General features: G+C 38.5%; 2 protein-coding genes across 2 annotated transcripts in view; one reads left to right on the top strand and one right to left on the bottom strand.

Annotated features, from left to right (window-relative positions):
• Window positions 1-13,468, top strand: part of NXPE3 (neurexophilin and PC-esterase domain family member 3) — a 480,868-nt gene that overhangs the window by 140,256 nt on the left and 327,144 nt on the right. The window lies entirely within an intron of this gene.
• Window positions 1-13,468, bottom strand: part of ABI3BP (ABI family member 3 binding protein) — a 149,875-nt gene that overhangs the window by 123,497 nt on the left and 12,910 nt on the right. The window contains exon 2 of the mRNA XM_062624812.1: window positions 1,967-2,146. Coding sequence (XP_062480796.1) covers window positions 1,967-2,146 — 180 coding nt within the window. The remainder of the gene's footprint in view (window positions 1-1,966; window positions 2,147-13,468) is intronic.

The following is a 13,468-nucleotide window of genomic DNA, read 5'->3' as shown; positions in this document are numbered from 1 at the left end:
AAATCATGGGCTTTAGATATATCTGGTTTTGTGTATATTATGTCATCTATTAAAAAATATAAGTTAGGCATTGCTTCATTCCCCATACTCCAGTTCCAAATGGGGACAGTTATCTCAAGCAGAATACCGATTATGCTGCTGCATTAACAAAACCAGGCATGCAGAGCTAAATCAAGCAAATGTCTGCAATGCACTTCATTCTGCTATGTGAATCTACGCTGCCTGTTAGAAAGGACATAGGACATTTTAAAGGATTGATGCATTTTAGGGAAGGAATCATGACTTACATGCAAAGTCTATATTTTTTCTTACATTGGCTAACTACTAAATTATTAATGAAATAACGTTTTTTCTTTGAGTAGGTTCTACAGTTGACTGCGTATCTGTACCATTTTCACTTACAAATCTTCATGGAATAGACAATTTTAATCCTAACAGGGGATCCACTTTTGTCAAGATACAGAGATTCTCCTGAAGCAAGTCACTCCCTTATGAGGTTGTAGTCTAAAGCAACGTTTCTTAATCCAATGGGAAAACATACCTTTTAGTAACAAACAAATGTTAAATCCTAAAAATTGGATAAGCCAAAGCATGAGAGGATCAAGGAGTTCTCAGGGTGAATGTGAGTATTTCTGTATAAATCTAGCTGATCTGATTGTGGAAAAATGTGTGGAACCCACTGAAGACCTTTTGCAAAGTGACCATTGGTATTTGAATCACCAGAGTATCTATAACATGGAATTTAACATGGAATATAACACAACTTTTAGTGTGAAATTTCGAAAATACATTGGTTTAATATGAAGATATCACAGTAGGCCAACCTTATCACATATGAAATGTTCTCAGAGTACAAAGATAATGCAAGATTTTTCAGCAATAGGGTCTAGGGGTTTTGTATCTTTGGAAAGAATCTGGAGAGCATTTCTATTGCTCTTACACAATACCTTGTTTTTCTAACATCCTCATGAAGTGTATGCTGAGTCAAGTTCTCTGGCAACCAGAATAAAACCTAACCATTGTTCCTTAAACTACAAACCATCCTGCAATTCCTCCAGATTGTGTCAGCAAGGCAGTCACTGAAACTGGGGGGAGGGTAGGGGGGGATGTGCTAGCAGCCACCACTGTCTTCACCTCTGCCACCAAAGTCACTCTAACACAGAGTGTCCTGGGTTCAGCAGTAGCAGTCATTTTTCTCATTCTTAGTAGCTGGTGCAGCGCTGTGTTTTGACTTTCGGCCTGGGAACAGACCTGATAACACTGTTCAAGTCTGGCCAAGGACTTTGTGAGCCTCATGCTCTGCCAGGGAGGAGGGGAAGCCGGGAGGATGCGGAGACAGGACACCTGACCCAAACAGACCAAAGAAGTATTCCATACCACATGCCCAGGACGTAACAGAGAGTTATCCGGAAGGGCCAGGGCACTGTGGTGTTGGATGAGGTTGGTGCTTGGTCAGGCTGGGGGGGTTGAGTTATCGGTCGGCTGGTGATGAGGGGTTGCATTCTTTCCCCTTGTTATTTCCCTTATCATTATTATTGTTGGTGGTAGCAGTAGTGATTTGTGTTATACCTTAGTTACTAAACTGTTCTTATCTCAACCTATGGGAGTTGCATTCTTTTCGATTCTCCTCTCCTTCCCTCCGGGAGTAGGGGGAGGGCAAGAAAGGGGGGAGTGAGTGAACAAGCTGTCTGGCTGGGTTAAAACCATGACACAGAGCCAAAAGCAAACAGATGTTCTTGGTTTTGCTCATATTCTTTGCACACCTGGCAAGTACAGTAAAAGCTGCATTTTAATGTGGTGTTTAATATTAATGAAATGGGAAAGATGATGCACTCATTGTTAAACAAACAAAAAGAAACCCTGAGCAACAAGTCAATAAAAACAAGAATTAAGAAGCCCAAAGGTTTATATTCTTACTCTCACTCCATAAGTCATGACAATAGCATGCAAAGCAAATATGCCTTACCAAGTTCTGTTACGTAGTTTTTTCCTTCTGAAGGTAAAGGAATGTACTGATTAGAAAAGAAACTGCTTCCATAACCCAGGACAAAACCTTCTAGTCTGGTGTTTTGACTTGCTCGAAGATACCTCATGCAAATGGTGTCATCTGTTGCATTGATCTGAACTTTTAGACTCTGCCTTTTCACTGGGGAAGAAGTGAAAAAAAGAGATCAGAATGTATTATCTTGTAATCATATAATTAGTAACGGACTATGACAATATAATAATATAGGTCTGTTTAATTTGCTAGTTGCAAGAGACTGAACAATTGCTTAAACATGGATTCTTCTGGAAGCTCAGTGTATTTTAAAAAAAGAAAGCTAATAGTCATGCAAAATCGTGGTTTCCAATACATACATTTTTTCATTAGCTTAGTATTATCATTAGGTGCAACATATTTTACAACTGCAGTAGAAAAGGAGAAGTGTATGAAGTAACTGGAAAAAAAATACAAGTATTTTTTCCTTTAAATCTTTAAATGCGAGACTTACAGTAAACCTAGCCAGTCATAGGAGCCATAGGTAAAAAAAATTTCAAGTTTTTTTCTTGTTAGTAAAAAACATAGATTTTTAACATAAAGCTAATCACACAGCCAAATTAGGGAAGAGGATAAGTAGTAACTATATCTAAATTAAAATGCTACGATTTTTTTTTTTTCCTCCCACATTGGGCTGAAATGTAATTTTCTAATTGGAATTACAGCAGGACACCTCACTAGCATATATAGGTTACTCAAAATTACCAAGAAACCTTTTTTCTTAGAACAACACAGAATGACTTCATAACAGACTAAGCAATTTTTTTTAGGCTACAAGAAGGTGTTTTGTCTTGCCTTGGTGGGGTGAGGGAGGATGGTATTTTCATTCCTTGTACATACAATTTTAATATTACCTTGTCTCCTGGGTTTGGCAGTTGTCACTGTTAAGCTTATCATATTTTCAGAATATGAGAAACTGTTAAATGTCAATGATAAAAGAAGTAATGACTTTCCCCAAAACTTATGACACTAGCACTAGAATTATATGTTTTGGGTTATTATTTCCCTTCTCATTCTCAAAATACAGATTTTTATTCCCAACAGATTTTCAAGCATCTCTCCAATCATGAGAGCTGAAATTAAGTTTTCAGAAAAAAACCAGAAATTTGCACAAAATCATTTTACTTCAGGAGCTAAATCCTGAAGAAGAACAATGAGATGTATGATCTGTCATTACTTAACAAGGGAGAGTGATGTTGAACTTCTTTGCCATTCCTGTCCCTCACTCTAAACCCTTCTTTCCTTTTTTTTCTCTCTCTGTAATTGCATACTGATATTCAAAATTTCTCTAGACAAGTACATATTCACTGTCTGGTATCACCCCATAACCTCTTTTGTTTTCTTTTGGAGAAATTATAATGACAGGAGTTGCCAAGAGGCCACAATCCCCGGTTTGTGAAAATGATTTAGTAGCACTGTTGATCACCTGCAGTTGGCTGCATGCCAAATATAAAGATCCACGCCAAACATTTTATGCCTCTTCCCTTTATAGAAAGAAGCATACAAGTAAAACTGATGGAAAACACGTGCCTCTGAGGAGATCCTTCTTTTATCTAAAGACTGATCAAGCAAAAGCACTCAGCCAGGAAAAAGTCACGGTTTTCCAAAGGCAAATCTGCCAGGTTCCAGAAGACTGAAAGACTTCTATAAAACTCAACTCTCTGACATTTTCAGCAATACAATACCATCACAGGGAAAGGTGTGGCAGTTGCCTCGTTATCTGGGAGACATCCTCACTTCTTTTATATTCAGTATATGGAGCTGCTGTGGGTATGCAACTTTGGATATCAAGAAGTTTCCAAATAGCAAAAAAACAGGAAGCCCAAGACTTCAAAACCCTTTAATATACTTCATAAAGATGCCTAGTAAAAAGTGTTCCATGCCAAAAAAGTTTAAGATATTATTCTTGATTGACAGTGAACTAGATTTGTTAAAATTACATAGTCTGCAAAACTCCAACCTAACTTTGGAGAGATGAGTATAAATGAAAAGATGGTCTCCTGGTTCCACTGAATATACATGTCTAAGAACAGAGCACTTGATTCAAATATGATAATTCTATTCCTCTTAAAACTGGATTTTTGAAAAAATATTGAAATTTAGAAAAAATTCAAGAGTTTGTTTTTGTTTTGCTTGGGGTTTTTTAACACAATTGTTGCTATATACCTCAGTTGTACTTTACATTAATTTGAAGACTTAATTCTAATTCAAGATTGAATTCAAGTAGGTTTGATTCCAATTAGACTGATACTGTGTTTTATTCATAAGTAGTCAATTCAAATTACAAGATGTCTTGATGTTTTTTAAGCCGTGAATTAAGCTCTCCGTGAATTTTCTGAAACCAGAAATGGGATCTAAATGGGATCCCAATACAGCAATAGCTTTGAGGTAGGATACTTTAGATCTTTTCTTTGTAGCTAGCATACCAAAAACACAAGACAGCTTTTAAACTCGAAGCCAGTTCTAGCAGAATAAAAATAGGAATAATGTATTTTTAAGAATAGAGAATAAGGCAAAAGAAAAGGAGATTAACTTCAAATATAAAACATAAATCCTTGTCCTCCCCACCTTGTCTTGACATGGCAGTTTTTTTTCCTCTACTTCGCTGTTAAGTACAGGATGTTTTCAGCGGATTTGTGGCCTGGATGGCCAAAAATAGTGCAGGGTCCCCCACAGTTCTTAGGAAAAAAAGATCATATAATCACAGAATCATCAAGGTTGGAAAGACCTATAGATTGTATATAAGGAAAAAGTTCTTTACAGTAGGGGTGTTGAGGCAGTGGAATGGATTGCCCAGGGAAGCTATGAATGCTTCATCCCTGGCTTTGCTCAAGGCTAGCTTGGACAGCGCCTTGGGTGACATGGTTTAGTGTGAGGTGTCCCTGCTCATGGCAGGGGGGGTGGAACTAGATGATCTTAAGGTCCTTTCCAACCCTAACTATTCTATGATTCTATGAATTAGTGGGATGGTGATAACTAAAGCAACGTAAAGCTTCCAAAAACAACAGCAAGGATAAAAAGGGGGGGGGGAAAAGAAAAGAAAAAAATAATTACAACTAAATAAAGTCATCTTATCAATTTTATCCAGTGCTGTTTCTAATAAGGAAGGATCTGTAGTAATTTTGGGCATGGATATTTCCAACTCGGTATATCTCCAGCTGCATTGGTGTTATAGTGGTTAGCATAGGTGTTTACGGCCACACACCCTGCCACTCACGACTGTCCAGCCTTGGGGAAAATCTCTTGGTACTCCTATATCATTGTCTAACCCTAGACAAGACCCAAACCTGACTGATTAACTTTCGAGATCAGACAAAATGGTAGTGGGTAAAACACACTCTGTATGTGTGCCAACATGCTGATCCCCACCACAATCAGCAGGCAGGTCTCAAGGCTACCCAAAGGCCATTCAAAACCTTCTGAACTCTCAAAGGATGCTATACATGGTTGGGGGGGGGGGGGGGGGGGGGCACTGGAATGGTAAACGAATGTCTCCTTCACAGGTTGACCATCCGAGGAGGGGAAAAAAGATGTGTAATTGCTAAACACTTCTGTTATATACCTCCTGAAGTACAGAGGTGGTGACCACAATGGGAACACAAGCCAAATATGAGACAAGAGTGATGGCATATTTAAAATGTGAGATCTCAGCATGACATGAATGGTATGGAATAAGGGGTGGATACTATCCTGGGTTAAGCAGTAGTAGTCATTTTTCTCCTTCTTAGTAGCTGGTGCAGTGCTGTGCTTTTGACTTTCAGTCTGGGAACAACGCTGATAACACCGATGTTTTTAGTTGCTGCTTAGTAATGTTTACTCTGACCAAGGACTTTCTGATTCTCATGCTCTGCCAGGGAAGGAAGAGGGGAAGCCAGGAGGAAGGAGAAACAGGACACCTGACCCAAACTGACCAAGGAGGTATTCCATACCACAAGCATGTCATGCCCACTATATAAAATGGGGGTAGTTACCCAGAAGGGTTAGATCACTGCTCGGGTAGGGCTGGGTATCAGTGGTGAGCAGTTGTATTCTCTCCCCTTGTTATTTCCCTTATCATTAATATTATTGGTGGCAGCAGTAGTGGTTTGTGTTATACCTTAGTTACTGGACTGCTCTTATCTCAACCCGTGGCAGTTACATTCTTTCGATTCTCCTCCCCATCCTTCCAGGAGTGGGGGAGGAGGAAGTGGGGGAGGAGTGAGAGAGCACCTTTGTGGTTCTGGGTTGCCGGCTGGGCTTAAACCATGACACCAAGGTAAGAGAGGCCATTACGCTGAATCACCTTCTCTCTTCTACCACTAGTGCTACAACAAAGGTTCTCTATTGAAGTTAGAAGAATCCAAGTTTACTGGGAATCATAGCTGTTGAGTGAGAGCACTTGGGATCCAGAGAGTGAAAGGCTACATAGGAGACAAAACCAGAGAACAATGAGGACAGAAGGAAGCCAGCAACAGAAAGTGCTGTCTGTTGTGGCAGACCTACCACTGCACAGTAGTGGACTCTTTGTAGGGAATACAAACTGTCTATGGATTCTTTGTATGGAATAACATCTCTCCCCAAATCAGGTCAGTGTGCTACATAGTCACAAATCCAGATCTTCATCCTGTCAAAAGATCTTCCCAGAAGCCCTTGCACTCTTATAGCACCCCACTTTTGTGCCCATGTACACACAGTAAACTTCTTAGCAACACGCTATAAAAATACAAACACAAAAGGATGTGAATCAACCCTCTTTTTTTTACAGATGAGTACATTATAAATAAATAGTTCTTAAAAAATAAAAAAAAACAGTTAAAATGTTCCAGACTCAAGGAGGTCACATGATCACATGAGTTCAAAGGAGACCTGGACCCTTATCAACAAATTCAAGCATTTCCCAAGTCTAAAAGGAAAAGACAGTTTTGTGCAGGAGACTGTAACTCCACTATGTGGGTCTGAATTAAAAACAAACAAAAAAGCCTCCAATGAAAACATAAGAAATTGCAACTCATGTTAAGACCTATGAGGAAGGCCCACATGGTCTCTCATAATTGCTGGAGCAACCAAGAGGAGTACACAGTAGCAGAGGGGCCTCTGCAGCCAGATGAGGAGACCTCCACCCTGTGTACTCCAAAGACACTGCCAGTCTAGTCAAGACAAGGCCAGCCTAAAGCAGTACAAATGTAAAGGACTTTGCATCAATTAGTTTGGTAAATGGGGACTGCTCTCAGAAACACATTGGTAAAACAGATTTTGCTTGTGTTCTGAACAACTAACAGGGAAAGCAGGTATTCCCATTCTGAGTAATATCTCTATCTTGGCCACAATTCAGACAAACATTCATTAAATATGATTGAAAGGGCAAGGGAAGTCACAGGAATTCAGCTGTCATTATTCTGTGATAAGAATGCATTTGATTTTGAGAAAATAACTTTGTCATATTATCACTTTATGAAAGAGTCGAATGATAAACTGAACACCTAACTCCAACATAAAGAGATTCTGAAAATACCTTACAAACAGAAAAGAACAATTGCAAGCACAGAGCGAGGCAAGGGTAAACCTTCCTAATGCATATTCACTTTTATTAGCTTTTGGCACGTGTTACTGAAACTCTGGTCTTAAGTATTTGCATATGTAGCATAATTCTCACACATTGAGGCTGTCTCCAAATGCAAGTCTCTGGGACCTGTAGGTACCTCTGAAAAACAATCTTTCCCTTCATGCTTGCCAACAGGAATTCCACACTGATCTGCAAGCATTCTCCTCAAAAAAAGTCAGTTGATGACCAAAAGCAGCAGGACAAATGGCGCACAGAATACCTGAACTAAAAGTACTACACTGAGTTCATTAGATCACTTGCGGTATTAGAATCACTCTAAGGAAAGCACTCTTACAAGGGGAAAGGCTGTTAAAGACAGCTTAATGAATCAGCTGCGTCATAACGGAACCAGCCACCAATAACTCTTCAGAAAGAACAGCTACAAATGGATTGAAGAATCCAGCTGGGAGCATCACAGTTTGACACTTGTTCAAGCTTTGGATCCACCAGGGATTAGGTGAAGTATCTTCTCCTTATCACTTTAATCATGGAGTAACAGAGGAAGAGAAAGGAGAATTCATAACCACTGCTACCATCTCTGATTCTTACTAGCTACTTCTAAGCGATGATTCATATTGAGCTACAAGGCAAACAGAGAAGTCCAGTTTTTAATTTCCACTTTCACACCGAAAGTTCAGTCAAAGCCCTTTGGTTTAGGTCTAACATCCCCAAAGAAATCACCATCGCAAAGCATACTGAAGAGGCGAACCAGTAATTACTAAGAAGAGATTTTTTTATTCCTTTGATACTTAATAAGTGAAAATAACTAAGATGAGAAGAAATGGTTCACTGGGCTAGTTGCATTAAAGCACCATTCGTTCTGTAATTCACTGTTGGGGACAGCAGTATTCCCAACCTATACAAGCAAATAAAACCACCTGAAAGTTCACTTCCCAAAAGAACAAATAACAGAATTTTGTTTCAGTAATAGAGATTTAAAGCCTTTGAAATTCTGTGTCCAGTGTGCCACTGTATCATTACAGCATTGTTGGTAACTATAGACATAGAGTTAAAATGGCCAGCTGATTTTCCTCTGTTTCAAGGAACATGAGAGAACTTGGGTGATGAAGTGACTGGAATGTGGATTAACTGTCTCTTTTCTGTTTGTAACCAAACCCCAAAATATATCTCGGCTCTGTCAAATAAAGTATCTTCAGCTGAAGAGCACTCTATTTCTTTCTTCAACTTCAGAAGATATGTCAACAGCTGGCTGATAATGTATCAGCTAGTAATTATCACATTCAGTAGCAACCCTGAGGTGTTGGTATAGCAACAAATTTAAAGAATGAAGCACAAATGAAAAAGACACCACGTTTTGTCCTGAAATAAATTCATCTTGGCAACTTAAATTTAGAGCTATCTCCTCATATGCTTCACTGAAGGCTCAGCAAAACCAATACTGGGACAAAGTATTCCTTTCACTTATTCTGTGATTCTACTGATGTGCTTTAAGTGTGTATGGTACCATATGATCAGATACTGTCCTACTTTTTGTTTTTACCCATAGAGTGAAAAGCCTTGAACTCTGCCCACAAGACTAGAGGGTGAATACAGCTGTACTGTATTACAGTAAATTTGGCTTTGTCACCAGAATTCCTTTTGCCTTACATTGAAATTGCTTGTTTTTCACCATTTCAAAGATTTTTAGAGGGCATGAAGGCAAGAGCCAGCATTGCCTCGCAGAGTGCTAGATAAATTAAGTGTGCCTTAAGAAAATTTATTAGCAACATCTATTTGGGAACACCACTTCTCAACATTCAAATCATTCACAGCAGCACTTTCATTTTCCAAATCCAGTGCCATTGTACCACCAGCCAAAATTTCAAGGATAATCTAACACTACACAACTTTTATTTTTGCTATTTCATATTTTTGTATTTATTTTGGCTCCCAAACATGGAGAAATGTTGGTTGTTGGCTCAAAACCAAATACAGCTTAAAATGTGAAACATTTATAAACAGTTCTGTTTCTATGCAGTAGAATAAACAAGACGCACTTCTAAGACAGCCACAGTCACAAAATAATTTAGGGTGGAAGGGACTTCTGTGAAACATTTAGCTCAACCCGCTGCTTGAAGCAGACCTAATCAGATCAGGTTGCTCAGGGTCATGTCTAGCTAAGTCTTGAAAACCTCTAAGGACAGAGAATCTGTAATGCCTTTGGGTAACCTGTTCCAGTATTTCTCATCTTTGTCGTATAAAAATCAAATTACCATGTTCCAAATAGTGCCCAGTGTCATATTGCTGTGCACCTCTGTTGAAAATCTGCCTCCATGTATCCTGCTGTCAGGTAGCTGTAGTCAATATTAGATCATGTTTCTCATCACAGATTACATAAAACACCAACTAGCTACAAAATACACATTAATAAGTACTCTGAATGAAGAAAATAGGTGCCATATAGACCATATCCTTAAAAAGGGTAACAAAGAATACCTTATTAAGACAGCATAACCTAAAAGCATTGCACAGTTTTGTCATTTACAGCTGAAATTTCCCGATTAAACCTTTATTTTTCAAAATATTTGTATGCCTACACTGTGTACACAAGTCTAACATTACTTCAGAAAAACAGGCTGTCAACATGCAGCAGTTAACTGGCAAAACACATACATGCACATCTATCGACTAAAGTAGCCTAACTCATAAGCTTTCAACTTACACTCACAGGATCTCTTTGCTCAGACAGCTTCCAAAAAAGATGGAACAAAAGAAATGTTACTCTAACCTATGGACCAACATTTGCTACACTGAGGTCCACTGACACGTTTTTAGAGATCAGCAGAGAAGTTTCAGCAGTACAACTGCTGGTCCAGTCCCAACACTCCTTAAGTTGAGTTTCTCTGCCCCCAGGCTATTGATTCTGTTAATTTCAAAGCCATTCTGTTGGTTCAAGGAATCAACTGAGGAGCAGAAGCAATTGTTTCATATTGAAATGCTTCTTTTTTCACTTACAACTGAACTGTTTAATATAGAAATGGTAGATTCTTCTCATTTTGACTATGGCCCTTGATGGACAAAGCTTGCTATTTTGAGGCTTATTATCAAGGTTTATTACTTTATCAATAACCTGAAACTAGTAATTGATTCTGCATTATTAAGTTTTGAAGTCAGCACTTCTTTTCAACTCCCGCTGTAACTGAGTCGATGTCATAGCATGGTTAAGCACAACCTGTCCTATAAGTTGCACTAATTTAAGAGAACAAAAGATATCATCAAAGAAAGATCTAGACAACATAAATTCAATCTATCTTCTGATGTCTAGTAAGAGAACTGGATATCTCTATGGAGGATCTATGTGTTAAAGAGGTAGCCACTTATGTCAGGAAATACAGAATTTCAATTACATCTTTGTGGAAAATGAACCAGAACAAGCTGTCACATGTTAACTTCAAGGCCAACAAAACCCCAAAACTCTTTTCATGTAATCCTCCATACCATATTTTCTAAGTTCTCTTGATGCCAAAATTCTTTCAGCCAGTACAACAGAAACACTTGGCCCATTTACTTCTGAACTACAGTTCAGAACTGAATTAATATGCTGTAGCTTGCTATTAAGTTAGGATCAATAAGGACAAGGCAGATATAAAGATGTAGTTGCCAGAAATTCTATGTATCTACCTAAAGCAACGTACAAAAAAGTATTCATTACTTTGCTGTCATCTTTCTCATCTGTTTTCAGATCATTCAAGCACTTCTTTCTGTGTTCTACTTCCATCCTTTTCACTCTCTCTCGCTCAAGGCTGCTTCCACATGTTGGCCTAATTTTTTTTTTATTTATTGGACTAAGTACAGTAGCTATCTATTTTTAGGATACAAAGCTGAAATTTTTTACATATTTAAACTCAGCATCCCACTTCAGTGATCCAACCACCATTTCCAGCTTTAATTCTGCAGCTCATTTCCTGCCATTTATTAAAATACTGAACAAAATTGAAAATAAGCAAGAAAACTGCTGTTTGAGAACAACCAAGTCTACAGCTCTGATGATAAAGAGAACAGGAGTTCTTTGGACAGAGTTTGAACGAACTGTCCCTGGCTGCTGTCATAAGATATTACTTTCTCTTTAATCTTAGAAAATTCCACTCCTTTCTTTACTCAGTCATTTAACAGCTAAAATTTGAACTTGAATGAAGTCCTATTTAATGAATTTAAATAAAATTCAACATTGAGCAACATTTTTGAAGGATAGAGACAGAACAAAGCCTATCCATTATTTTTAATGCATAACACCCCCTGAAACTCCTTCAAGTTGAACTATTTTTTATAGATGCTTCTTTTCAAATCAATAGCACCCAAACAAAAAAAAAAAAAAGGGGCATTATTTTTCCATGAGAAAGAAATCTTGTTAATAAAAGGAACCTCAACCCTTATTTTAATTTAAATTATGGCCACTTATTTGCATGAGGACAAAGCTTGCTTATAATTACAATCTCCAGGGCATTGTTCCCTTGGCTTCATTCTCAGAGCTAATTGTTGTTGTTTTCTTCCAGGCTGGTCTGGAATGTCTTTTTCTGGGCTGATGCAGCTCTACCTGAATAGAGCTGATGACACAGCGACTGCAACTTGCCCAAAAGAGCTGTTCTTTCTGATTGTGCTTCTTTCTCCTGTCCAAGGAAATAGGTCCAAGGCAACTCCACCCAGGCTGCACTATGAAAAAAACTGTAACTTGGTCAAAGAACCTGACACATTCTGCTTAAAGATATACAATAAAGGCACGTAGAAGACTCTGGGGAACAAGAAAATTCTCCCAAGTTTTCTAGGCCTAACTCCCTTTTAAGCTTTCAAAGAGCATCATGTAACACAAACACCAAAAGAGAAATGTGGTCTTCAGACATGGCTGCATACAGGGTAGTCATATTTTAAGGATGATCAGCTGAATAAAATCATGGATTTTGTTTAACAACAGCTCCTCAATAGGGAATCCTCAACAAGATACTAAGGACTTAAGCAGGTGAGGAATTCAGATGCTGTTGGTCTGGCTCTGCCCACAGGTAACAAATATATTGAAGTGATCAGCATTAAAGACTGTGGACCTTAAAGCTACAAGTTTCTTAAGAATATGTTCACTAACAGGCAGTGCCTAACACTACTCCCATTACGTATTCAATGGCAGGCAGTGTTCAGCATCACCACTCCCTCAATCCACTTCTCATCTATAAATATCAATGCATTTTTGAAGAATCAAAAAATCAAAGGTATAATGAAAAACAGTATCTGGAACTACAATTGCAACTGCTTCTGAGAGAAGAGTGAACAAATTTTCCAAGGCCAGACTGTGTCTGGCCAATCCTGCTGACTTTTGTAATGCAATTACTGGCTTTGCATACAAGGGAAAAGCGGTGAATATAATTTACTCGGACTTTGACACTATCTCCACAGATATCTTTCCAGCCAAACTGGTGACATGGAGACTGGATGGGCAGATGACAAGACAAATGGAAAACTGGGCTGAAAGAACAGCAGTTAGTAGTTAAAAGTCTGAAGTCCCCATTGATAAGTCTTTCTGGTTCTTGAGCAATTTCCACAGTAATTCCTAAACTCATTTTGGTGAGGGAGAATGTTTTGTGATTTGTGTACACTTGAGAAAAACTTTGTCAAATAAAAGAAGATGAGTTGTACAGTATGATCTGCTTTCAAGTTGAAGGGAAACAAACTATATCGAGACACCCATTCAGAAATAGGTACCCATCAAGCTACCTTCTGCAACTGGCAAGATGGACACTGCCACATACTTCACACACCAGTGAGTTTGAATGGTTTGTTTCCCTGTCAAGATTTAATATTAAAATAAACACACCCGTACCCATCTTGTGAGAACCACAGTTCAGTCTGTGGTTTAGTTCACA

The sequence above is a fragment of the Pezoporus occidentalis genome, unplaced genomic scaffold, assembly GCF_034315485.1.
Source record: "Pezoporus occidentalis ecotype Australia unplaced genomic scaffold, CSIRO_AGI_Poc_V1 ctg271, whole genome shotgun sequence".
Lineage (NCBI taxonomy): Eukaryota > Metazoa > Chordata > Aves > Psittaciformes > Psittacidae > Pezoporus > Pezoporus occidentalis.
Note: the sequence above shows the minus strand (reverse complement) of the source record. Positions and strands in the feature narration are given on the sequence as shown.